General features: G+C 41.9%; 1 protein-coding gene across 1 annotated transcript; it reads right to left on the bottom strand.

The window, feature by feature from the left end:
* Window positions 1-125: 125 nt before the first annotated feature.
* MMEL1 (membrane metalloendopeptidase like 1) lies at window positions 126-27,585 on the bottom strand. Its single transcript, XM_086764645.1, has 23 exons — window positions 26,975-27,585; window positions 26,683-26,846; window positions 18,848-18,907; window positions 17,814-17,975; window positions 17,357-17,437; window positions 16,719-16,814; window positions 16,033-16,151; window positions 15,252-15,317; window positions 13,350-13,484; window positions 12,657-12,746; window positions 12,251-12,387; window positions 11,650-11,743; window positions 11,288-11,416; window positions 10,917-11,015; window positions 10,295-10,378; window positions 9,935-10,038; window positions 8,966-9,024; window positions 6,799-6,918; window positions 5,515-5,648; window positions 4,974-5,039; window positions 2,602-2,697; window positions 1,605-1,681; window positions 126-1,189 (listed from the first exon to the last, which is right to left on the bottom strand). Exons 1-23 carry the CDS (start codon window positions 27,022-27,024, stop codon window positions 1,090-1,092), a joined length of 2,322 nt encoding a protein of 773 aa, XP_086620771.1. The 5' UTR covers window positions 27,025-27,585; the 3' UTR covers window positions 126-1,089.
* Window positions 27,586-27,967: the final 382 nt, after the last annotated feature.

Raw genomic sequence — 27,967 nt, 5'->3', positions numbered from 1 at the left:
CTGTGCGAGAAAGGAAAGCGTTGGCTGGAAGGGTATTTAAAAATAACTATTCAGTGTTGGCAAATTAAAATATTGTCATTAAATTGGAATGCTTACTGAGGAAAGACACCCAAAACTCTCTGTAGTAAAATGCTTGTTGAATTGGCTATCGTAATCTTTTTTTTTTTAATTAAAAATTAATACGCGTTACATTTTCAAGTGTAAATACTGAAAAATAGCCTATGGCAAAATGAAAAGGCACAGAATTAAGAACAGCTTAATTGTTTCCATGGATACATGTTCGCTATTTGGCAAAAAGTATTTTATACACTTTCTACAAGAATAAGCATCACTTTACATATATCTGATGGGAAGGACCCTGTAATTTTAACCATAATAACAGAATTTGTTCTCCTAAAAATGCGATTTCTCTCTAGTGACAGCTCACTTTAAGGACATGTCACAGTTGTTCTTTGGAGTAGAGGAGCTCAAGTGCAGCGGGAGAGCGCAGCTTTGCAGGAAGGCAGCAGCCGCCGGGCATCGTGACACACAGCTCACTTTGTAACACACCGCGACAAACAGCAATCTCACAACAAAGCAGTCATCAAAGTGCCAGTACACAGACAGCACGAGAGTTCAAACTAGCTCTAACCTGAATTTGGGAAGGATTTACCAGCAACTGAGTCAGAATACTGGGAAGCAGTTCAGTGACACACCCCAACCAGGTTTGCTGAGTCTCAGAAGGCGAAGTTGTAAGACATATTAAAATTATTGTTCCTTTCTGAAAAATAGATACCTAGGTGTCTGTTGGTTTTGTTTTTTAGTTAAGAATTAGTCTTTGTAACCCTGATGCAGTGTCTTCGTAACAGTCAGCATGTCATGTGAAACAGTCATTTCTGTTCTGGAGCATACCGGGGCCTTCAGCACAGCCCACAGTCACTGGGTACCGGCGTGCTTCCCGGTGGGACTGGGAGAGCTTGGGTGCCGGAGGTTCCGTGGTTCTCACTGCAGCAGCTGCAGCGTCAGCCTTGGCTGGGACTGAATGGGAGACCGTCAGGCACATCGTTGGCAAGAACCGTCTGTTGTGTCACCAGAGGACGTGGTTTTTGGCTACCACACTCTGCATTTCTCTGCGGGATGCATGGCTGTGCCTTTCTTGCAGTGGAACACCTCTGAGAATGCTTCAAAGTTCTGCAAAGATCCCATCACCCTAAACAAAGAGAGGGAACTTGTTTACATGGGTACGGTGCATGGAGATTATTGCTCTGGAAAACAGAAAGCTATGTCTGTGAACTGATTGAGAGTCTCATAACGCCATTACAGTCTCAGGATATGGGATACTTTATGCAAGAAAAATAGAGCTCGTACGGCTAGCGAAGCACTAGAACCAACAGGGCACACAGTAAGTGGGTTCTGCTCCATTCTTGAGAGACTGGCAAATTCACCAGGCCAGGTAAAGGACTGTGCTCTTCCGCAGCGTCCTGCGAGCTACGGGAGGAATTCTGAAAGCTAGTTGAGATGTACGTCTGGTAGAACACAGCTGCTGCAATGGGCTGCTCTCCTTTTACTGGTGCAATGGGCTGAACCAAGTCCGTTACCAGTTAGCGGATGTTAGTGAAACCCACCTGTACTTCAGAGGGCTGTGAACATCTGTCTTTATTGACTGGCTGGCGTATTCTGCTCTGTAGGAGCCACACCAAACCTAGAGAAGGAAGATTAATAATTAATAGGTCAGGATTAAAGGGAATTCTGTTTGGGGACCTTCTCCCTGTTCTTCAAACTTTTTCTTAAGAGCCATCGCAAATTGTTACAATATAGTTGGAGTGCGTTTTATAGAGGAGGCAGAACAGACACAATTATTTACTAATTAGTTTTTGTTTTATCAAGTTCTTGGATCAGGGTCTGATGCTTCGGGTAGATTTATTAGCTTCTGATTTCACCCCTGCGTTTCCTCAAGCGGGTGAGCTTCAGTACAAGCATCTGAGGCACAACACTGTGTCAAATCTTGGACCTACTGTTAAATATTGCTTACTCTGAGAGTGTCAACATACGGGGGTTTCTCATCCAGGCTGAAGGGTGAAATTCAGCTTGGCAGACTTTATTGTTTCTGCGTTGTAGTAAAGTGGTGTAGAAGAAAATAAATGGAACCGGTAGCAACATCTGTGATCTGAATTTGTATTCCTGTTTCAGGGCTGTTGGCTTGATATTGCTCAGGCATTTGGTTTTCTCCAGCACGTGTTAAAAAATGGATGTGAAACCCTGTCTGTATCGAAAGCAGAAGGAGTTTTCCCATAAATGTTAGTGGAAGCAACATTTACATGAAATGTCAAGCTCTTGAAAGTCGTTGTCCCCGATAAGTCCCCAATTGTCTGACACGCCTTTGTGTTGGTAGGTGTCCTGCTCTCTATCTCCTCACTCCAGCAGGTTTCAGTGGTGCCCTCACAAAAGTTATTGAACACTCTTTCCTCTAATCACTAACCCATCTGTCTCACATCTGTCTCGAGGGCCTTTTGTTGGCTGCAGCCAGTGGTGAATGGCTGTCCAGGTGGTGATTTTTTCCTTTAGGATAACCTGATTTCTGCTTTCATGCCTTATGTAGTGGCTGCATCCAAGTGTTCTTACCTGGGCAAAATTGAGGAAGAAAAGCTGTTTGTGGGACAGATTCAGTCCAGGCAGCTTTGGCTCCTTCCCTTCCCGTTCCAGCCATTTTAGGTAGGCCTAGAAAAGATCACAGCTTCAGTTGGGAGAAGCAGCAGGATGGCCTGTTCAGTCGTGATGGGCGCTTGGAATGTTATTTTGGGGTGAGAGATTTTAGTCACAATGCATATAAACCCAGCATGTCTTCCCTTCTGTATTTTTGTATTTTTTTCTCTTTCTAATACAAACAGTACAGCTAATCTTATGAAAAAGCTGTCATTTTAAGTACTCTGCTGACTTTAATAAAAAAATTAAACACAAAGATAATTTGCATTTGGCTTCTTAAGTACAGTAATCTCTGAACTGAAAACTGTTATAAAACAGGAAAAAATACCAAACTCTTATATAGAAGGGGAGTTTTATAGTAGCAATTATTGTTGGCCAGTTGACCTTAACGGCAAGAAGCTACGCATGTTCTTTACAGAGTCACCTGGAGATCTGTTTGGAATTCCCTCAGCACTGTGGCAGGCGCCGTTTTAGCGAAAGGTGTGCCTCTGCCCTGATGGACCGTCCGGTTGCTGTTGTGTCTCAGCAAGAACGGCTATGTGTGACTGCTATGAGGAAGTTTCAAGTATAGCTGGTGATACATATTAAATAAAAAATGCTACGGACGCTGAATGCCCATGACTGCAGTTTGAAGTAAAATCATCAGCTTTCACTGACTTTTTCTATAGGAATTTGTATCTGGAAATAAAGTGTTAAGTCTTCCCCACAGTTCTGTGGTGATGATTTTTATCTCTTCAGGTAACTGCTCATACAGGAGCAGATAATAACCTTGCTCAATGTTAAATCCATTACCTGTTATTGTTAGGCATTAATTGGCCAATTTTCTTTTTTTAGGTATATTGACATGATGGAGACAAGTTAATGCGTCCTCATGCTGGTTAATGTCAAACGTCTGTTCCCTTGTCCTCTTAGTTGCTGAGACAGTCCCAAAGCACACCAAACAGAAAAGGCAGAGCTGAGGGTAAAAATACGTTCAGCACCACAGAGCACGGGAGGATGCTGCATGTAGGCAGTTTATGTCACACTGCGCTACTCTTCCACACGTGTAATAGCTTTTAGAACCAAGTACGTATTCACTTTCACAAAGTAATTTATTTTAATGCTGTCCCTCAGGGTCAGAATCATGAGTTTAGATTTCTGAAAATTCAGGATGTTCTTCTAGAAACACCCTTACCTGCTGCCATATTCAGAAGATAAAAGACCAGAGATAAAAAGTTTTCCTGTGACATCATTTAGGATTATTCGCAGAAAAGACCATCCCATGCTCACACCGCATGGAAAGAGCCTTTGTGCTGGTAACTACTGTGTGCTTACTCATACCGACGGTTGTAAACCCGGGGGATTAACGACGCTGGACTGCCCTGAGTCTGGAAGCTGACTTCCTCTGGTAGAGCAGGAGAAATAAGGTGATTGCAATAGTGTTTGTAACAGGTAACAACATGGTTTTTCAACCACAGCATGGAGGCAGTGCTCTGAGATGCCAGTTGCATTTCTCTTGTTTTGAAAATAACTGACTGCTTGAAGCGACATTTTACCTTGGGAAGAGGCGGGCAGTTCTGAGATTATCAATACTTGCAAGTCTATCCTGCTTTCTAGCTGCATGGGAAATAAATAGCAAGAAGGTAGAAGGGACTTCCTTGTGATATTGTCCTAAAGGCTATAAAACACATAAAGCAAGCAACAGGAGGAGCTAGGCTTTCAGAGACAGATATTTTGGTAAATAGGATCTGTATCCCCCTTGGGAAAGGGATGGTATTTCCATCTGTTCCCTTCATGCCCTACCTGATGTGTCACTTTTGAGATCAAAGATAAAAAGTGTCACAGAAATAAACTTGGGAAGCCCAGATGCTCTGCTTCATAGTATCACCAAATGGTGTTGCCAAGAAATGAGTGCTCTGTTGCCACGTGACAAGCTGTTTGAAGTTGTAGATGCCATTTTCAGAATTAGGGGCTTTAGAAAATGCGGGGTGTTCTACCTTTCTCCTAGCTAATGCTGTGCCTATTTAGGAACACTGCCCTTGTTTACCTGCAGAAGTACGTGACATCAAGCACTGCAGTGCCTCAAAGTATGGCTAGGAGAATCAGGGGGGCTTCTCCTGGGTGCTGGAATGCCAGCAGTCCTACACTGTGACTGGATCTATGGGGACACAAGCTTCTAGATATGCCATTGAGGCTTTACGTTTTTGAATACGGTAATAACATGTTAACAGTCATTTTTTTAGTGACAGAATAGGTTACCCCACTGCTGAACCCCAGGGGTAAAGTTAACTTGCAGTATATTTGAAAGTTACCTTGTAAGCCTGTCGGACTCCTCCGTTATCTGCAATATTTTCTCCTAACGTGCTTATTCCGCTGACCTGTAAAAGAAGAATCATTCATTTACTCTGTCATCAGTAACATTAGCAACCCGCAGAACCTCAGCTGAAGCACAGTCGTACATCACAGACAGACAGTCATGTCTGGAACAGAAGGAAGCAGTGACTTTGTGCTAGGGCAAAGAAAGCAGAGAATGAAAATAAAAAATTAATAGGGTAAAAGCTGTAGAATAGAATAGAGAAAGTATATATGCGTATAACATGAACAGAACACGGGCTGCTGGGCAGAATACATGCTAGCAGCACCAGCAAAAGTAGCAAACACCAGCTTCCCCCTGCTCCTTGCAAGAAACACCTCATAGGGTCGGGCAGCAAAAGCACACACGGGCCCAGTTCACCGTGAGCTAGCCTGCAGCATGTGGGGTTTTATGCTCACCGTCTGCAGAAATTCTCCATTTACATTCCTTATTTTTCTGTTTAAAAGAACAGGGGTGTGGAAGTGGTTGGTGTTACTTACATTTTGTCCTCCAGCAAGCTCCCATGTGTAGTTCCCATACTGATAAACCATGCAACGAGACTGCTCCTTGAAATGCGTAGCTGAGAAATTGCTCCACCAGTCAAACATATTCCCATCTTTATCAAAGTTCCTACCTGTACGAAAATCCAAGAAAAAGGAAAGGTTTGAGTGAGAGTATGTTAGAGAAACGGTTCTTCCAGTGTAGCACCTGCTAGTTTTTAATGTAAGAGCTGCACTTCCTCCCCTCTTTCCTCCTTCGACGTAGACGGTCTGTGCCACAGAGATTTATCAGAAATGTTTTTGGCACAGTTGATTCTGCTTTGGCACAAGGAGATGGACAAGATCAACTGCAGTCCTTTCACCTCTATACTTATATTTAGGTATTAATATCTCATTTATATTAATCTCTATCAATTCAGCTATTTCCCGTTCAGTCAGCAGCCCCAACTTCAGGTATAGCATTAAGGCCTAGTTTTATTTAAAACTGGCTTATGCAGACATCATGTAACAAAACTTTCCGCCACCTCTGAGGTGTCCCAGCTGCTTATTCTGTGTGTCCATGTGACAGAAGTGAGGTTCCCAGAGAATTAATTACTGTGCCGCAGCAGGAGAAATCTGGAATTGCAGTTCTGGTGTTTGTGTTCTCAGCTCTCTGGCTAGCGCATGTTTTTTATTTGCTATGGCTCTAGACTTCTGAGGCTGTATTGTGTGCTCATGTGTAATCTGCACAACCTTAATTAACATTAAAAAAAACCACATTGAAGAAAAGCCATGCGTAAGAAATTACTGGCTTACAGTATCAGAAGTGAGTTTTTGCCCAATTTTACATAGCATTCTAGAAGGATACTACAGTTAATTTATTTCAAACATTCGTGTTGGGAAAAAAAAAGTCTTGTGTGATTTCAAAACACTACTGACCGCTCTTCTGTCCCAGGAATGTATTTCACAGATTTCATTTCTCTTTAGGAGCCAGCATATCTGCTTGCATCGTATTTCCAACCTGAGGATGCTGTAAAAGTAACAGCTTTTCCTCAGAACTGTCACTGACTCAATTTATTTTTAACATCTGCTTACTTCTTGTGTGACCTGCTTAGTTCATGAAACACTCACGGCAAAATGTTCAACAGAGCATTAACAGTGTGCCTGTACCGCTCCCAGATAGCGACTCTGCGGAACGTGATGGTGCGCGTGCGGCTGCTTCACTCACAGCAGTGTGTAACTTCAATTCCTTACAGTGCAATGAGTGCAACTGAAAGAATAACATTTTCTCAGTTATCCCCTCACCATTGTCATCAAACCCGTGAGTGATTTCATGGCCAATAACCATCCCGATCCCTCCGAAGTTCAGGGCCTGGGGTTGCTGTTTGCTGAAGAAGGGGGGCTGTAGAATCCCAGCAGGAAAAACTGCAAAGAGGGGGAGAGAGAGGGAGATACCGTAAGGCAGCTTTATTTTTGCATACTTTGCAGGCAGACTGTTTGCTTGGTTTACCGATCAGGAAGGAACATAAAATATAAAATGATTAGAAACAACATCATGCCTCCTCATGTGGAATTGTTTCTCTTGATAAATGGAAAACGACAAGTTAATAAAGGTTTAATTTAGCACATCTGCAACTACAATATCTCCTTGTTTGAGAACCAAGCATCCCTGACACTTCAACTTCAGCCTGATTTGATCTATAATGTATGCTGCAGTCAGTCAAGAACAAAATGTTTAGTCACCGTCCTTTGGAGAGAAGTACAGTTTGTGTTCTAGAGCCATTTTATAAGGGAACTAATGGATGTTTGATTGCTTTATTTTTGTTAAGGAAAGGTTAGCAATCGTATGCTCCTTACCGACACTACTCGGTGTGTAAAACACGCACAGTAGGGATTCCTACAGATACCACGTGCACTTGGGTGCCAGTCTGGGGTGGGGGGCAGGAGAAGGTCTGTCCTTCCTCCGTCTACTGGGAAAAGCCTCACATAGAACCAACAGGACTGGGTCCTTGTCCCATCCACGTAAGATGAAAAGCATATATGCTTCTACAGCAATGAAGACTGCAAGCAATTCATTCTAATAAGATAGTTTCTAAGAAGTGAGATATTGACATTATATAGCAAATATTTCATTTAGAGACAAAAATCTTTTTGACTATATAGAAGATTTTATCTGTACAATTTTGGGGAGAAAACATCTAAGACAGACTGCAGTAGGACAGAAGCAGGAAACTGAAAGTACCGTGGAAAATGTTTTTCCTCAAACTAGAGTCAGGAAGAAACAGGATTTAGCTGACATCTACACTACTGTGGGTGGCTATGCTTGGGTTTTTGACATGCATATTCATCTTCGAGTTGCTTCAACCAGTTACTTCCATATTACTTATACAGAGAAAATTGTAGAGGAAGCAGTCTTCTTTAAGAGCCGAGTTCCCTGCCTGGCAAACTGGCTCACAGCTGATCACGATCAGCTAAAACCACCATGGATAAAAAGGGAGCCTGAGGGTGGCTGCAAGCACAGCTCCAGATGATGTGCACTAGGAAATGGAAGGAGAGCCCTGCTATGGCTGAAGGACTGGTCACAGCCTTTACTGCACCTACAGTACAGAGGTAAGTGGAAACTACACAAAAGGAAACCAGCTTTTTCTGGTGAGGCTGGAGGGCTAAATCATGAGCACTTCAGATGTTTTTGCTTTTAGCAATTATCTGAGCTCTCCCTTGGTTGGTTGGATTGCTTTCCATTTCTGGCCTTTGCCCTGTGAGCAGGATAGAGTTGCTGTCTGGCCTAAGGAAGGGATGGATTTTTCCTCTTACAGTATTTGGCAGTACTTGGATAGCAGATCTTCCTGGCAGTTTGGGAATTTGAATAAGCACTACTTGGTAGAATGATTTGGTTCCTCTCCTGTTTGGGGTGCTTGGAATTCAGCATCAACTCTACAGTCTCTGCAGACTTAACCTGAACTTCTGATCATGAGCTCAGATCAGGGAGCTCTGCCCTGCTAAGAACAAGCAAGGTCAGCCTAGCAACTCTGCAAAAACTCCCAGATCTGAGACTCTGTAAGCAGAGGCAGGTTCCTTTAGTCTGGGATGCCTCTTATCAATACAGTTTCAGTACAGAGAGCAAACTGGAGAGCTGCCTGTATGTTTATCAGGAATGTGGAAACACAGTGGGTGCGTTCTCTGGTCTGAAGCTGGCACTCGTACAGCAGCAGTTACTGTCTTGGGCTTCCAAACACCAGGCTGTTCCAGTGACAGTATATAAATGATGCCTGCCAAGGCGGGGCCGGCAGAGTGGAATATTCGTCAACAAAGTGACTGCTTGAAAAGCACAGCCTGTCTACCTTGCCCAGGATTTCCATAAGGGCGCAGGCAGGATCGCCTCTGGATAGCAGATCAGTGCCCTTGTTGTGCAAAAAAAACCCCAACCAATTAATTAGTTCCATGCAGCTGTTTAAAACTGTTGCAAACCTACCTATCTGGTTCCGATTGGGGGAATAGAATGCATTGACCACTGCAGCTCCAATTATCCATCTAAAAATAAATGTTGCACACAAAGTTAGTTGTTGGGTTTTTTATACATTCCTTTTATTTAATTATTAAAAAATGCAGGCTGCATATAAGGAAGGATTGAGGATTTCTGGGATGTATCCATATCATGGGCTTGGCAGGAACTCAACTGCACTTAAAGGACGGGCGGCGTTGTCCTGGTGATGTTGTGTAGTAATGCGTCTTACTGGTCATGGTGCCAGCTGCTCACCTTGGCGCTGTCAGTAACAATTAATGAACATGCTGCTTTTATTGGATTGTTTTAAGGCTAGTGCTAGCCCTGAGGATTTGCCTAAAGAGTAGAGGACTGTGAGGTAACAGGTAGGGCAACACAGGCTAAGACCTGTGGCTTACTCAGGATGCATTTATGGAGTCAAAGAAGGGATCATGGTGCAGCCAAACATGAACCTGTAACAGGAAGTTCCTGAAAAATATGTTCACATTTGACCAGCTGCAGTGTGAAGTAATTGTGTAGAAATGGACATAAATTAGATCTGGTGTTCAACTTCCCTAAAATCGGCTTATTTCCAACAGAATACTGGCCAGAGTATTTTAAGCTTTTTTTTTTAAATCTGAATATAAATATTCAGAGGTTCCATGGTATTGTTTATCTTGTCTCCTCCTTGCTGAGTTGTCAAAGATCTGTCACTGCTCTTGTGTTAAGTAGTTTCAATGTAGTATCCGAACATGAAGCTGCTTGATGAAGGATTAGAGTGATTCCGAGAGAACTGGATGAATTCCTACCACAAGAGGCAGTGAACTACTTGTTTGATTCCAGGAAATAGCTTAAAAGATCTGACATAAGCATTCTCAGCTATCTACAGCATATGACTTAAACACAATAACCATTATTTCAGAACTTAGATTTTCTGTAGCATGCAGTCGGGAAACTTACATATCTTGGTCAACTCTCTCTCGAAGCTTTTTCAAGCTCTTCTGGGCTCCAGCTCTCAGGTTTTCCAGAATGTTTTCAAAATAATTGTGTTCACTGAAGTTTAACTACAAAAAAAAAAACCAAAACCAGATATTCAAGTGTATTAGTAAGCTTTGAGGAAAGAAGAATTCCTCATACTACTGAAGGTATGTTTTGATTGCAAGGTATCACTTAATGGTTAGTTCTTTGCATGCATTTGTTTATTAAAATGTTCAACACAATCAATTTTTGTATGCTGTCCGGTCACTTGGGAATGACAGTTGCACAATAAGTGTAGGTTTTATACTGAGGTACTTCCTGAGGTATGCACAGCATACTTACATTGGCATATTCCTGATCTAGTTTTTCATCCTGATCTTCCAAAATATAATCTGGATAGCCAATTTGTTCTTTGATTGCCATTGCCTAGAAGAAAAGAGTTTAATGTTTCCTCTTTACTGTGGTTTTTGTTGGTATTCTGTGTGTGTGGTGGGGTGTTTTGGTTTTTTTTGTGGGTTTTTTTTAGGTTTGAATACATAGTTCAAATTCCTTACTGCTATTGTTGACCTGTTTGTGAAAAACTGGATGCAAATATTTAAACACTACTGCCTAGTGAGATTTTTTTTTTTTCTTTTTTAAAATATGGATCCCAGCCACTGTGGTAGACTTGCAGACCCTACAGCACCATCTGACAGGGATTGGGCTTAACCCTTGTTTAATGTTGCTTGCTGATTTTTTTTTTTTTCTTGCTATTGGAACAGTGCTGATGGTCCTAAAGTCAATAAAAAGTAAGTTTTCTGTGGGGGATTGCATTGTATTCCGTTGTCATTCTAGTTGGCATTTGGGGCCATCTGCTCTCCTGTGTTATAACATGCTTCTGTATAAAATAACTTTTTATAAAGTTACAAAACTCTAAAGATGTCATATTTATGACTGAATACTGAAGTTCCTTGTTATCTCTGACCTTCTCACGAGCTTTCTCTTTAGATGCCTCATCCATCCACTGTAACTCATCTAAAGTCTCGATGAACACTTCACGAATCTTATCTATTAAATCTCGGACCTGAAAGAGAGGCAATAAGAAACTCATCATTGACATGCTATTTTTCCCAGGCACAGCAAGGAGGGGTAAAAAGCTTCCTACTGAAGGGTGATGTCCCCAAATTCTATACTCTAAAACATGGGACTTGGCATTTAAGAGCATCGTAAATGAGGGGTTTTTTATGCCTCCTGACTCTTGGCTGATTATCTTTAGCAGAGAAAATGGGCTGGGAGGTCACATGGAGGGGAACGGGCACTGTAGATGAACAATAGTGTGATGGGGAGGCTACATACCATCCTCTTGCTCTCACCAGCAAATGTCTCCCTGACATACATTGCTCCCACTGCGTTCTCCATGTTGTTGTTGACGTAACTCACACACTCCCTCCAGCGAGCTTCTTCCAGTGTTGTCCCATAAAGTGCCTGCAATGCAAGGATTAATTCTGCCTACGCATCTCTTTTTTTCTAAATTATTGCCTACAGAAGAGGTTAACCTGGGACAAAGGTTTCTATTGTTGTGACTGCTGTTCTTAGATTTGTTTGGGGATTTCAGGACATAATAATCTCATTGTACTGATAAGGGCTTGATCTGGTGACTGCAGGACTCTCTCTTCCAGTTCTATGCTCTATGGTCTCCTGAGGAAGAGAGGAAATACCTTCCTGTAGCTGGCCCGAGCATCCTTGAAACGCCGGCTCAAGCTGCTGACTCGATCAATTACCAGTCGCCAAATGAGGTAGTTCTGGATGGTGCTGCATGGAAAAGCAAAGCGGAGTTTAATCCCCTGTAAAAGGCAATACTAGTGCAGAGAGTCAGAGAGGTATCTTAATTTTGAATGAGAAAGGAAACAATTGTTGCCAGTCATAATTTTCACAGCATTGACAAGGGACTGTTCTTATCTAACAGCCTGGCTTGCTGCAGAGGCATCCAGACTGAGGACTACACTACCACGTCTGTTCAGTGTTCAGGGATTCATTTTTTTTTTTCTAGAGTGTAACAAGAGCTAAGCCTGTGGGTTTTTTTTGTTTGGTTTTTTTTTCTTTCCACCGAACCTCTTCTAAGCACGTAAGCAGTAAGCTAGCAGACACCTAGTACCACAGTACTTTGGGACCCTAGAACCTCAGAAGACATTACCCAGATTTTATAGTGAAGTGGTGTCATTTTTCTCAGAAGCTCCGGCAGAACTAGCAAGCAGGCCCAATTTACATTTCCACAATCCTCCTGTGACTTTTGTCTTGGATATTCTCTGGTTTCTTTACCTTGCTGAGTACTTTGAGATAATTGCTTTCAGCTCTTGCAAGTAGGGCATGCCATACACAACAACTTCTTCTTCTGGGTCAACCTGAACGCTTACTGAAGACATAACCCCTTGGATGAAGAGGGTCCAGTTGAATTCCTAGGCAGACAGAAAGACATATACTGATGCCAGGTGGTTAAGTGCCTTAGTAACTGGCTAGAATTTCTACAGTCTATGGGATTGAATACAATTGTAGCATTTTTCTACTGAAAAATGCTTTTTTTTTTTTTTAAAGACTTTGAGGACAAGATTAAGAATGGGAATCACTTTATACCTCTTTGTTGTATCACTGATAAACTCATGAAGCCATTTCTAATTGGCATAGTAATAAGAGGCTGAAAGTATTAGATTGCTCATTAAACACTTACGTTCAATGCAAACTTTTCCTGTAGCTCTTTTAAGGTCATTTTGTTGTACAACAAGGTTACATCATGCCTTTCTTCTGCTGGGGTGGTTGCCTGAAGACATTCACAAGGTTACTACTGGAATCAACTGATACAAGTGTCAATGGCTGAAACTGCATGCACACATACACACTCAAAGAATATGCGAATAAACTACATTATTTTGAAAAAGAGAGCTCATTTCATGGTGCCCAGTGCTCTTCTCTAAATTTCAGTCCCAGAACTCAGACCCTGCCTGATTCAATAATGTTTCAATATATGTTGAACTAGGTGGCTTCCCTCTATCCTCTTTAGAATGGAAGACTAAGCTCTTAGAGATTTTTAGGGTGCTGTAGACTTCAAAGGACACAAGGGAGCTAGCCCTGGTGTTATCATAGTGTATGTTCAGCAGAAGATAGATTATCCTGCTTTAGGAGACTTCCAAAAATAAATATGGCTAGGACTAGAGTAGACACAGTAGCAGCGTAATCAGTAAACACAATTATGCACACAGAGGCTCTGATTTCTAGGCTGCTCATGGCACAGGCTGTCTTTCCTCCTACTTTCTTCTAGGCCATAAGTTTTCTGCTGTGTTGAAAACTGCCACACAAAAGAGCGAGAGCCTCTCACCCCTTGCACCTCTCAGCATCCTGAGAAGTTCTTGAGTTCTGTACTCACATTTGCAATCTCTGTTTCAAGCTCCATGACCTTTGCCATTTCCTCTTGGACAAAGGAATCATCTCTAGACATATTCTTGTCTTCCCGGATCATTTTGGCAATGGTGATCATGAACTGCAGATAAGCTTCTCTCACCTGCATGCAAGAAACAAAACGTGTGTAGGATTTGGGGTGGGGGCCCAGCGGGGGAGAGCTGCTGTCTATTATTTCTCATTCAGCAAACCATTATTTGTTATTTTAGTTTTACAGTGTGCTGTGAAAGTCTGGCCCAGGGGTCACAGCCTCTGCCCTTGTTTCCAATACAACCCTCCCCACTCAAATTTTTTTTTTATTTTCCTACTATAATAGATACTCCTGCCATTCCTAGGAGCTCTGTTCATCCTGGAATACCTTACAGTGCAGTTGCCAGTCTCAAAATACAGTGGAAGTAGCACTTCCTGCTTTTCTGTGCAACTCTCTGGTGTTCTGACTTAGAAATACTACCTGAGCAAAGAGAGAGCTCTGTGCCTTGACTTACATTATGGGAACAGTGATCCCTACTAGCCAAAATACCAAGGTAAACTTGGAAGGTTTAACTTCACTGAAACTAATAGCATCAGTCTTACAAACTCTCTGCTCTTACTGTCTGAAAGAAAAGCTCTGTCTCAGATGGTTCCCAGTGATACCTTTTGCTTTATTTTTTTAATGGCTGTGATTTATGTGTCAGAATGGACCTTGGAAAGATATCTGGCTGCTGAGGGAGTGCTGATGCCTGATATAGGAAAGCTTAGTACTACCTATTCTTGTGTATTTTTCTTCCTCCGTAGACCTTGGAAACCAGATAAATACGGCGACTGTTGTGAAATTGAGTGTGGGCACTTACATGATGATGATTTGTGTTTTTAGGCTGAATGCTGAGGCCTTAATCAGGCCAGACTCCCACAGGCCTCAGCAGGAGGTTTGCCAAAAGATGCTGGACTAAGCACAGGGGGAGACTGGGTCATCAGGGTTTGGTTTATTGTCTGTAGGAAGTGAGCTGTTAAATAGCAAATAAAAAGGGGTTGTGTCTCCTCCTTATTCATGAAGATTAAAAACACTGCCTCGGTCCCTCTTTATACCTTCAAATCAAAACTGTATTAAGCAGTACTGTTTTTTTTTCTATTTTAGCATTGTCTGTGTACTGTACCTCACTTTCATACCTACTATAAGTCAGTCTAAGCCTGACTTTCATGCAACAATTCACAAATATCCCTCTTTTCTACTTTAACTGCCAATATATAGGTGAAATGTGCAGAACAGAATCCTAGTTCCAGCAGCTGTCTGCAGCTCCCAACACAACTGCATGGAAATTGCTTCCACACCTTTATAGATGGCCAGCTTCTGTTCATCTGTCTCATGATACAAAACAATCTCAAAAACTCCACAGGACTATATTTTACTCTTACATATAAGAATACAGTCAAACACATTGAAGTAAGAAGAAAACTAGTCTCACTGATGTCTTCATCTGCCTCTACAACCCCTATAATCCCTCTTTCCAGTATCTTGTAAAATAGTATCCAGAACAAGTGGCTTTAGAAGAAGATACAAGTGAATCCAAGATAGATTCACATTTTCAGTGCAGGTTATGTCTCAAAATTAGAGACTATTTGAAGCTAAGAAACATGATGATTATTCTCCCATAACCTTCTTATCTGTATGAATTGGCCAATTCTGGGAAGGCTTGATATTTATACAGTTGTTCAGTCTTTTTGTAAACTTAAAATTTTGGCATAATTAGGAAAAAAATGTAACAATGAATGTCACAGCCTAGTTCTGACTGTTACGTAACATGCAGATTCATATATTTGATCTTCCAAAACACAGAGAAGTAATAAAGTCATTTCAGTAGCACATAATAAATAAATTACAAGGAATACTTACTCTTTGATAGTTGCCCCCATTGAAGTAGTAATCCCTGGATGGCATTCCTAAGCTTGGCTGGTCAATCTGAAGGAAATCATACATTTCTCTAGTTAGTGGTGAACAGGAACTGGTGGTGTCCAAAGGCATCCCTGAAAGGCACCACGGAACGCTGCACGTGCCATCCTTTCAGTGTTGAAGTGACAACAGTACACTCTTACCAAACAAGCAAAGAATTTTAGCTTTCTAGGAACTGGAGGGAGATAGAAGGTACAACTTCTGAATCTGGATTTCTAGATAAGGACAGGATGGATACTTAGCATGGGTTATTAAGCAAAATCTTTCAGTAACCATTGAGATCTAAGAATAAATGTAATCAACTTAGAAAAGAAGCTGTTTCACTTGAGGGCTAGACTTTATGCATAAGCATACATGAACAAACTCTGAAATATTATTTGTATGTTTCAAAAACATGGTTTCCTGCTACATATACAAAACCTCACCATCATTTCGCAAGTTACAAGAATTTACAACCCTTAAATGCTATAAATCAGCAAAGTTCTATTGATTTTTTTCTTTCTTTTTTTTTTAACTCAAACAACTTAGGCTACCATGAAACGTTTCCTGATGTGACGATGAGACAGATCTGCCACTTGGGGTACAGAACTGTTGCATACATTTTGCCAGTAACGTGCACATCCACTGACTTATACGAAGCTAACCTGTATGCAGTGTAAATAACTAGCCATTATGATCCTGGCATATAAGAAATTCCCTGTGATTTTTTCTTTTTTTTTCTTACATAAATGATGTGTCTGCTGGAATCCTGGTCATCGTTCCATACAAACATGTCAATGAGGACACGTTTGTTAAATCTGGAGTTCATTATGGAGAGTTTTTCTTCCATGCTCCAATTTGGCTCTGGGAGATAAAAGGGGAAATACAATTGATAAATTATGTGTATCAGGCCTGATTAAAGTTGTATAGTTTGCAAACTTATTGCTGAAGTTGTTTAGAACCAAACTGGACGTGATGTGAGAACACTTGTATGGACATTCCTGTAGCAGCTAGAAATTGCTAGACTGACCATCTGTTTCAGTGATGTAAAAGTCATTTACTGATTACTTTATATATATTTTTATACATATCATAAACATGAGATTTTTATATTATATATTATTATATATAATATTATATATATATAAAAACATATATATATATATATATAAATACATAAAAATAAATAATAGAACTTAAGACCATCTGGTTCCAAGCCCCCTGCCCTGGGCAGGGACACGTTCCACCAGCCCAGGTTGCTCAGAGCCCCATCCCACCTGGCCTTGAACGCTTCCGGAGTTGAGGCACCCACACTACATATACGCAATTGCCTGTACGAAGTATAAATCACCCATTTGATGGCAGTAGTCTCCTTAGTGCAGTAAAGAATTCTGACTGAACACTACTGAACTCTTTCAGGCACAGCATTACCTTTGGTCTTATTCCAGTCTGCAGAAGCCACTGGCCAATCTCCAACTATCGCTAAGGCTTCTAGCAGAGGCAATGAATCTCGCTGCTCTATAACATCTGAGAGAGGAAAAGAAAATTACTATATTTTTTTCATAGGAGGGGGGAAAAGAAGGAGAGAGAAAGGGGGGAAAAAAAACAAACAAACAAAAACCCATAAGTAATGGGCCTAACAGTTTAAACCTGAAACTGAATTTGTCATAGCAGAAAACAGAGATACCAGCTGTCTCCTACACTAGTCTTCGGAAAAGTAAAAAAGAAAAACGCCCCCAAAAAATCCAGGAACTTCTGTTGACTTCAGTACTGATTTTGACTGAATGTGTTAGGAAAGGATGAAATGGGACACGCTCTTGGATTCATAAGGGAAGGTTTAGCATTGACACCAGAAGTAGGTAGCAAACATCTAGCCTTTCTGCATCCCAGAATGTGCATGGTAAGCCTCAGTGATGTACCAAGGCATCTTCATCCCTCTGAAGATGCGCTCTCCAGGCAAGGCCATGCAGATTAGACAGATACTGACTAGGCTTTTGCTTAAAAGGACATCGGTACTTTTGTACATTTGGTATTGAACAAGAGAATTGATGGAATAAGAAGAGACTCACTCTCATTCATGCATGACTTGTAAAGTGTTTTAGCTTTCTGAAATGCTTCTCTATCCCCTTGATCTGAAGTCTCCAGCACACCTGGGGAAGGAACCACTGCAGTGAGATTTTTTTGCTCCGAAGCACTTTGATCTTTTCACAGAAATCCCTGAGAATTCAGGGCTATGATTGATAAATACTTGTTACTGTAGGCTTCAGTTACTGTGAAACTAGAGCGTGCTTTAGAGGAGCTATTAACGGCTAAAGTGTTAGGAACAAGGACATCCATACAGCTTCTCCTGCTCCTTTTAAATTAGTACTAAAGCACCACTGGCTAATTTTTAGTGGGAACAGGATGTTCCCACAAAATGGGTGTAGTAAGAGATGTAGAGATTAAAGAATTAGAGAAAAATAATCCCAATCAACACTTCTCTGGAAGTTTATTTCCCTGTATAATATATAGTAAATAACATCTTACCTTTTAAGATGATCTCCAGCTCATCTCTCAGGATGTCAAAAATGCTGTATCTGGAGCTAGTTTCTGGGATAACATGCCGGTTCAGCCAGCCCCCACAGGCATACTGGTAGAAATCCTTGCAAGGGTCAGCTGTTGGGTCCATATTCTGAATTATTCTAGCAGCTAGGCATCAAAATCAGAGAGTTGAATTCCACAGGCTGCCCAGTAATCTCTGGGACAACCAAACACTGTCAAGAAGCTGCTTGGCAAGAAGGCACCTTGCTTACGCTGCCTATAGTGGAAAAGACTCATTCTCACGTATTATGACTCAAAGGATCCTATTCTCTGCTTAAAAGTGCAAGAGAGCATCTGACAGCAGACGCTTGCACCGCAACTGGACTGCTTTACAGAGGGAGCCTTGGAATGGCAGAATAATTCTCCCACAGGAGAATAATTCTCACTTTACAGGGACGAGTGTGCTGCTCAGTGCTCTGCCCGGGCTCTGGCTTAGATGCCCACCTATGAAGTCAGTGGTTCCAGGGGGCAGCTGGGAATATCTGTGCTGCACTCTTACCTCTCTTGAGGTGTACAAGGAAATGCCAAAAAAAAGAAGGTGAATAGCCCCATGTGTAGAATGCGTTCTTTTTGAGATTAAAATTTGGTCTAAGGGGCCCCTTTACTGTCCTTCAGAGACATGGACTGTGCTGGTCAATCCACGTACTAGTGGCTCAGGACAGAGCCAGCAAACTGTTGACCACTCACTGGCAATTCTACTGTAATAATTCCTTATGAATGATACTCCTGGTGACAAAGAAAGTGTACTGTGGAGAAGAATAGGGGGGTTTTGCTTAGCGTTTACACATGGACCTGTATCTGAGGACAGCTGAACTTGCTGACTTTGACAGTAAAAGCAATGTGTATCTAGCCCAACGGGAAATTTCATTCCTTTTCAACTTCATTCTTCAAGCCTGAACTATTGTTTATTCAGGTTTGGTAGAAATAACACCACGTAAAACATCACCTCTGCAATAATTGTTCAGAGTCACAATCATTACCTGCTGTAACGCATCCGGGTGTGGTACAGACATTGCCTGAATTGGTGTTGTAGTGAGTGCCTGCAGGGACGGGAACAAGAAAACAGGTAGAATTAGTTGTTCTGGAAATAATTTGTTACCAATGTCACTCGCCAGCAGCCTGACCTTAGTGACAGCTCCGTTTGGTTTTAGAGCAAGCAAGTGAATATTAGTGCCAGTAAATGATACCAAATGACAACTGTGAAGACATCTCTTATTGACAGACTTACGAGGAAAATCTATTGGAAGCAGTACTACAACAGGCTTGACAGTGAGTTTTTACTCTCTTGGAAGGAGAATAAGACTTTTTTTTAAAACCTGCTAACTGTCTCCACAGTCTTTCTGATAATCTACTAAAATGCTTTGAATATCTGAGTTCTTTCATGATCTTCAAAGTAACCATAACTGCGAGGTTTAAACAGGGGGCAGAAAGTCCATAGCTGGATTACTGCTGTCACACTGGTTGGAGTCAAAGATCAAATTTAAGAAAACAAATTATGTTTACTTCTCTAAGTGCGGGGAGGAGGGAGCAGGAAACGGACCTATGTTTGGTCAAAATTTCAGATATGCCCTTTAAGGTTACTCCTTGCTGTTCAGCAGAGGCTGCTCCCAAATCAGTTGTGTTTACAGCTCAGGAAATAGTGTCTAATGGAGACCGTGGACCTATGTTCAAGTCTGCATTTCACCTTTGAGGTGAGCCTGGAAAAGTCCAGTGAAGTCATTATTGGTCATCTCTGCCTCTCAGTGCTTCAAGTAGCAGATCCAAGTGTAGTACAAACTATGCTAAGAGCTAAGGGGTGTACTAGGATCAGCTGTTTTGGTTGTGACATGAGACACCTCTCTAGTAAAATATGGGTTTTCTTCCATCAAGACCTTGGCTCAGTCCTGTTGATCACTTTCCTCAATAGTCTGAAAGCAATCAAACAGGAATTCTGCGGACCCTCGTGACTTGGTGGATTCAGCCTGCAGAGAAGGAGTGATGAGTGATGTAACAAGGAATCTGAGAGGGAGCACAGGCAATGAAACCTTAGCAGAAGCATTTTGCTGTGACTTCTAAAATAGAAGAAAATTATGTGCCTCTACAGGGGGAAATGGGTCTGTATGCTTATTCCTGCAGAATTCCAGCAGAAGCTGGAAAGCGTTACTCTTTGCTATTATTTTTCTATTTTTGACTGCTTAGTCTTGGCTTGTGAAAGTCTTCCAGTGGAGAAGATCCAGAAAAAGCCTGTGCACTTCTAACGTATGAGTCGTGAGCAGAAACTGGAACTGAAACAGTCCCCAGCTTGTACTGCTTTGTGCTCTACAATAAATACATTGCTATGAGTTTGATGGCAGCGACTACAGAGGGTCTTGATGTGAGTTCAGAGCCGTAAGTTCTGCTGCAGACTTGCATCGAAGCCTTTGTACATGAACACGTAACTCTTTCTGCTGAAACAGACAACTGCTTGGTTCCACACTGGAAAACAAAAGCGTGATAGCCTTACTTTCCGACAGGATTAACCATGTTTTTAAACTCTTTGTTTGTTTCTGCAAACACTACGATGTCTGCAGAAACGAGTTACTAAAGAACCTCTGTCCAATGCAAACAAGTGTTTTACATGAGAGCAAACAAGATCACAGTGGTTCAGATAGAAATAAAGCAGTAGGGAAGAAAAGAGGGCTTTGAAGTTCATCGGTGGAAGCAACATAAAAAGCCTCCACTGTGATTGGGAATGTAGCATCCAGGGCTCAGCTGAATGCCGCCGTGCTGCGTGGGAGCAGATCTGCATTACAATAACTGCATGCTTTATAGTTTACTATCTAGCAATCTGACCATGGGATGAGCAAAGTATGTGTAACAATGTGAAGCTTCACATAGAGAGGTTTAACTTTTTTTTTCCGCTCCTCTCTCCATACTGGATGAAGCTACCCCCAATTTTGGGGGTTTCATAAACTCTCTAATAATTAAAAAAAATCAAACAAACAAACCCCAAACAACAAACAAAACAAACCTAAAAACCCAGGGTACTTCCCACAAACAAAAAAAGAATCCTTTTGGGGAAAAGAAACCAGCAGTTCAATGGCATACAGAAATCTTCCATAAAGGAGAAACAGCAATCAGCAAGGTGAGAACGATATCTGTACTACAAATAATGCTGTATTTGTCTCATCGTATCCCACGGAGGACTCAAATTAAGCCCTTGTGGGTTTTGTTTTTGGTTTTTGTTTTTTTTGGGGTTTGGTTTTTTTTTTGGTTAATTAAACCTGCTCTCTCTGCTATAACTTGACAATGTCTAACTTCAGTTGCTGGAATCCAGCTGCTTTCAACAAGAGTCTAACTCCCCACATTCAAAAAAGCCCTTGTGACTGTGAAAATGTAATTGAGCTGAATAAGCAGGGAAGCCAAATCTGTTTTGAAACCTTGGTTGCACACTCAGGGCTCTGTAACTCTGCCACAAAACCAGATACTTAGAAATAGCTAGTGAGGGGCTCTCAGTTTACTTCTAAAAGTGGCTCCTTTGTCTTTCTATCAATTATTTCTTTTATGCCTCAGTACCATTCCTGACAAAGGACCAAGCCAACCTGCCTCTATGTGAGATCTGACTAACACTGCCCTGTTTTACTTCACAATGCATCTGTTGGGTCTCTGCTCACTGGACTGAGGCCCTGTACCTTTTGAACGACAAGTAACAAAGAAATACAAAAATACAAAATGCAGCTTCTCAAGTCTCAGCGAGGCAACTCTATGCACTTCATTTTCTCAAACTACTTCTCTGAAAACAACTGCCCAGGTTTTTGGTATGAAGTCAGGTATTTCTCTCTATTTTCCTCCCTGGTTAGATATTGCTGACAGACTGAGCTATGAAGACGTAGAGACTTCTCCCTTGCCATCCACGGACAAAGGCTGCTGCAAGCACAGACGTGGGAGGGACGACTTGGGCTAGTGTTCTACAAAGCCTGAAAGCTGAAACAAAATGAACGTCTAGCAGGATTTAGCTGGATGTGATGGGAAATTTCTGATATAAAATAGTAAGTGAGGCACGGGCTCCTGTTTGACGTGAAGATAGTGATTTGTAGCAGAGGAAAACTCGTACAGGCTGTTCAGCTCTGAATCCTGCATTCCCCCTGCTGCACAGAAACTAAACACATCAGTGGAAGGGTTTCGGAGGAATCGATACTAGTTTCCTCCTATCAAACCTTACCTCCCACAGCCAGGTTCATCTAGGATGTAGCTTTTTATAACATTTTTTTTTCTCTTTTAAAATGAAGCACTCCATTTTCCTGCCTCTGAGACATCCTTCCTTGGGTATACCTTTCAAAGAGGGATCTCAGAAATGGACTAGAAAGATTTTTATCACTGGAACTACTTTGTGCAGTACTAACTTCCTTCATGGCTCTCAAAATTCAGGACCCCTACAGTATTACCCTTGCATTTTCTTTGTTAAAAGTCATGCTCTTGCTCTATTGATAGTCTTTTAAGTAGCAAAGAACTGTTGAACCCTCTGCATACCAAAGGCTTTCCTCACTTTCAGTCTGACAGCACCATCAGCGAATTAATAAGGGAAGGTTTAATGGAGCTAAATAAAATCACCTTGGCTGTGGGACTACTCTAGATGGAAGAAAATGAGGGAAAATAAGCACTCCAGATGCTAGTTCAGGGGTCAGTTGCTCCCCTGAAACGTGGTAGAGCTGGGACATGCTTCAGGCCCTACTGGATTCACTGCAGAGAATTCTATTGTCTTAATTTGACTTTACAAGAAGCCACTGAACAGTTTTACACTTATTGGTCAGCAGCAGGATGTAAGAATAACTGCTGAGATCTGTAGAGCACCACTGTCCTCTTCAGCAGTTCATCTCTTGAGTGACAATTTTTAAAAATACAGACTGCTTTTCACAGCCTTATTGGAGTTCCTTTGTAGACAACAAAAGTGAAGCAAATCATTCTCTACAGTCTCTGATGCACACAGTTTGTGTTCAGTGTTTTTCCCCATGTGTGTTTCGAGGACTGCAGATGGCTGGGGATGGCACACGTTGGAACAATTACATCTCCAGTTGTCATCAGGCAGAAAAGTGTGGGTTTTACCTTTCAGCACCTCGTGTATTTCTGACACAGCTCTCATCTGCAGAAGTGCTGTCAGCGCTGCAGGCTGCTTTTGTTGCTGTTATAACAGCGAAGTGTTTGCAACAAATAATGTAATTGCCAAATTTAGCCTTTTTCCTCTGAGAGGGCTGTCTATACCAGATGTCAGCATCTTCAAACGGACTCCATAACACAAGTGTTTGGTTTTTATTCCACCTTTCTTATGATTTCTTACCTATAATTTATCTGTAAGCATGGCTGAGGCAGAATTTCATGTGAGAATCAGTAAACTGAGTATTTGCCCACCTTTGCAGCCCTGTATGGCCTACGTCATGCCACACTCACACTTTACGTTCATGTAGCTCCAGCTGAGTAGAACTGGGAAGTCTTGCAACCCGGATGTCACTTCATCCTGACTTTTGTCTTAGCTGCCACTTCTTTAAATTCTCCATCTCTTTTGAATGGATGCCTCATTAATGAATGTTCACAAAGTCAAAGAATGACTAGGCAGCAGTCTAGGAGACAAGCCGGATCTCGGCCACAAACCCTCCTTAGCGTGCCAGTGACCAGTTTAGATCTTGCCCCTAGTCAGCAGGTTCTTGCGAATCTATTATTCAAGCACACATTAATCGCATTCACAGCACAGGAAATGCAGGAGCATAACAGGGCTTTTTGAAATCCACTCCTGGAACAAGGTGCTTCTTAGTCCAAGTGTTGTATTTCTCTTTGTTCATTTGTTTGTAGCCTGTGTAAAGATGCAGAGCGGAGGTGCAGAAGCATGCCCTCTAGCTTTCAAGCAGCCTATACAACAGATGTGAATAGTGATAACCTGGGGGATGCAGACACACCTCCACAAAACAAATAATCTGTGAATCTTACTTGTGAGAAACTCTACAAACCTGGAAGCCAGAAAGGGAATGAAATTATCAATCAAACTAATAACAAGACTTTTGGGTAGTCAGGATCAGCAGTTCGGTGAGAATGTAAGCTGTCTGTAACTCTAAGTTGTCTGGAGAAGTCACTGACTGTGACTTGATGTGTCAACGACAGTAAGTGTTTGAAATGTTCTTCAGACTGTAACCTTTCCAACAAGTGACGAGACTTGGAGTTTAGTAAATATTTGTAGAACATAGCTAAGAGAGCTGTGAAAAGACTGCAAACAAGTATGTGTGGGTGTGATGGAAAGATTGAGAGCATGGTGCGTGCAGATTCCAAAACAAATTACTTCAAATCTGTCTGTCTCCCTTTCTATGATCACCCAAATACTACTCTACACTGTATTTTCTTTTAGTGTATTTAGACAGAGTTTTATGGGAATGAAAACTTCTTTGGATGTCAAAAATCCCCAAACTGCTTCTAGAACTATGTAACTGCATTGCTGTGAGAGCTTCAGTGTTTGTTTGTCTGGGTATATAGATAAGAATAGGTCAGTATTAACATGTTATATGCATTATTGCTATCACTAGAGGCCTGTTTCATGCACCATAATGCTCTTCTGCAAGCGATACATAAGCAGAACAAAAATATACTCCCTAATCCACAAAGTTATATATCTTCATAAATAAAAAAAAGCAAGAACACAAGCCAGGACAGGTAATCCTTTTAGTTTTCCATTAGCCAAACAGAATTATTCTTCAGAAGCCTGTCTGGGTTGTGTCATTCTGATAAAGGATGTACAAAGATGAAGTAGCAAATCTGAATCTGCTCCTAGTAAATTACGCAGCATCTGATACGCATTTCAAAATTAATACTTGAGTGAAATTAGAAATAAAAGCATCCCAAAGATAACATTCTTGGTACTATCACAAGAACGCTGCTCAGCTACTCCCCCCCACCCGCCCCGTTGCTGTGTAGGATTTATGTTACACAGCTTTGAGCAACACACACTCTTCACTTGGTAAGTCTGAGAGAGATTTCAGCCATTTCTCTGAGCACTTGGGTAAGGCCCTAGGTGTAAAATCAAAACAGAACTAAGTGGAGTATTTGGACAAAACTTTTCAAGCCAAAAAATGTTCCTGTTCTGCAGGGACATTCACTGGTTGAACCGAAGAGCTCTCGCTTTCTCAGTGTGAGACCCAGATAGCGCATACAGGCACTCATCTGAACCGCGGTGTAGACTGAAGTTCCTGCTGCTCAGTTCCTACCTCTGAATTTCCTAAAGCTAGCGCCTGCGCCAGGGTATGACTGCACCGTGGTGTCTCCTACTGCAGTAGTTCAACTCTGTACACTTAAATGTAAGCTGAGAGAGGGAGAAACTTACTGTCAGTGCCGAAAACACTCCCTTAAGGCATGAGAAAACAGCCGGCAGGAGCTGCACGCTGTTCAGGACAAGCAGCACAGCAGGTCTGCAATCACCTTGCACTCACATTTTGCTCGGGAACATCTGAATGTGGGAAACATTTCCAATGAAAGCTGAACTGCTGATAGGACCCTGCAAAATATTTAGATTTTTGGAACTTCTTTCTCATAGATAAGGCTTTCATAAAAAAAAAAAGGAATAGTTGGCATGTGCTTTATGTGCACAGACTCTTCCCATTGATTTGGATGACAGACCAATATTCGGGCAAATATTATTAATACCTGACTTCTGATTTACCTGAACCCAAGAAACAAGATGCAGAGCAGATTTCTCAAAGCCTTTAGGTATGCAAGCAACAGAAGTCTGCATAGCTCAGTATTTTAATGCAGAAACTCCTACCCTAGGACCTGGCTTTGGGCACTTTTTTCCTCCTGTCTCCTGAGATAACAGAATAAATACAAGCAACTTTCTGATGAGCATTATGAATACCAAATACTCAGATTTCATCTAACGCTGGAACAAATGCTGGTAACATTCAATTGCTGGTAGCAAAAGGAGTAAACAATACAAATGCTTTTCTCATGAATTATTGTTGTACTTACAAGTGCTGAAGAAAGCAGTTCGCTGCAGGCAGGGGTTGCAGAGACAACGTAAGGAGAAAACAATGCCTTGCTTCAGTTTTGCTATTCATGTTTCTTAGTTTTATTCTCTAGTGTTTCAGTGAAGCTCTGAATCCAAGAGGCATCCATGGAAATGACAAACATGAGGCAGGTGCTGCTACCAATCATGTTGATTGCTTCACAGAATTTTAAAATAGGACTTTGCATTTGGTTTGCCAGTGGAAAAACTTAGTTTTGAGAGTGAGCATGCTCTGTAGTTAACGTGCTTAGGCAAAGCACTTCAAAGCAATACACCTCATTGTCAAGTTCCTGGCATGAAACTCACGGAACCAAATCTCACCTAGAGATCAAATTGATGTAACACTAAAAAAAAGTCTCCCTTTCCGCAGCAGCACACTGACTTTTTTTTTTTTAAAAAAAACTTGCACATTGTAATAAGCAACTTCCCCTTTAGATGTGCTGTTGCTTTATCACTCCTCGCGATAATGAATCTTGACTTGAGTTTCTACAAAATAGGGACATGTCAAGCCTTGCACACAGACACACTCCTTCCCCTCTGAAACAGTGCAACACTTTTTAACCTTTATAAAAACAATGCTGAATTTGATAAAATGCATAGAATTAATTAAAACCATAGAATCTTGCGTTGCATAATTTAAAAATGAAATAAATTCAAGTAATCCTCCCTGTGCATGAGCTTGGAATAAGGCAGAGAGAGCCAAGTTCCTCGCAGAGGTGACCTCACTGTCTCCCTGTATTTTTGTTTTCATTTAGCTGTGCAAAAAGACTTGTATATTGTTTGCAGAGGGAAGAGGATAATTATTCACAAGTTCCTTACCTCTGCTGCTGGCATACAGGATCACCAGGGCGACCACTGCACAAGTCATGAGGAGCAGCAAGACAGCCAGACCGATTGCCACAAAGCTCCAGGATTTCTTCCCAGATTTTGCTGATTTTTCCACAATATCCATTTGACTTTCTGATTTCCCCATTATGGTAACTCTAAATTGAGGAGGGTAAGAAAGAATTAACAGCATAGCTAAAACAATATAGGGATAAATGCATGACAAATCAGGGAGAAGGAGGAAGCAGAATAAAAGCAAGGATAAAGAAAACTTCCAAATTATTACATGTATTTGTCCATTTGATTGTCCACAGACTTGCCAACCTCATTCTCCATCTCCTGTGCCCAGCAGATTGTCTGCACTCAGGGTGTGCTGCTGGGGGGCTGCTCTGGACCACACTACCCTAGGCTCTCAGTGGGGCAGTGTCACAACTTCAGGAGCCTGCTTTGGGAAGTATGGAAAAGTCTCATGACCAGGTTGGTCAACTCCTTTCTCCCAAACAGGGTTGGAAGGGGAAAACGACCTCCTTCCACTCCACACTTCAAAAAGTATCTTCCTGTTTCAAAGACTCTTCCTCTTTCTTTTCCTTTGTGGATGTGAGTAGATTTGCAGAGCTCTGTTACCAGCAGCAGAATCCAAAAAGAGATCTTTCCAGGTGCGAGCGCCTCTGAGCTGCGTCTGCTCTGTCCTCAGCGGAGATGAAGGGTTTGGAAAGTGGAAGGCTCCTGGAACGCGTGGCAGCTCCCAGGTCTGCAGGAGTTTGTGACCTCCAGCTGCTCAGTCTTCTCAGAGCCATGCTCAAACTTCTGCGCTCAGCCGTGTGAAGCTCCCAGCTCCGCAAAGGCTCCTGAGCCGCGGGGAGGAGGGGCTGCATCGCAGCAGCAGCCAGGGCTGCGCGCTCCGAGCCCGCAAGCGGCACAGGCTGCGCTCTGCTGCAGCTTCTCCTGAGTTTCCTCCAGCTTTCCTGACATCTGCCACCAGGTTATTTGGCCACCGCGCTCACAGAAGGAGCGGGAAGTCAGAGAGGTGCAAAGCTATTGAAACCCTCTGGCCCTGAGAGCGCTGGCAGCTTTTGGGCACAATGTGCAGGAACAGCTGCTTTTTGAAAACACAGATTTATAGATTGTTGCAGGCTATGCACAGAATTCTTTTATGCTACTGCCTGGAAATCTATCTGCTAACAACTAGGAAAGACTGTAAAAGCAAAAGCAGGACAGGCATGTGATTTCCCTTGCTTTTTATTTTATTCTTTTCCAGAACTGACTTTGGAATGGGGAG

This window comes from Chlamydotis macqueenii, chromosome 21, assembly GCF_036417535.1.
Source record: "Chlamydotis macqueenii isolate bChlMac1 chromosome 21, bChlMac1.mat, whole genome shotgun sequence".
In the NCBI taxonomy this organism is placed as follows: Eukaryota; Metazoa; Chordata; class Aves; order Otidiformes; family Otididae; genus Chlamydotis; species Chlamydotis macqueenii.
This window is presented reverse-complemented; position numbering and strand designations above follow the sequence as displayed.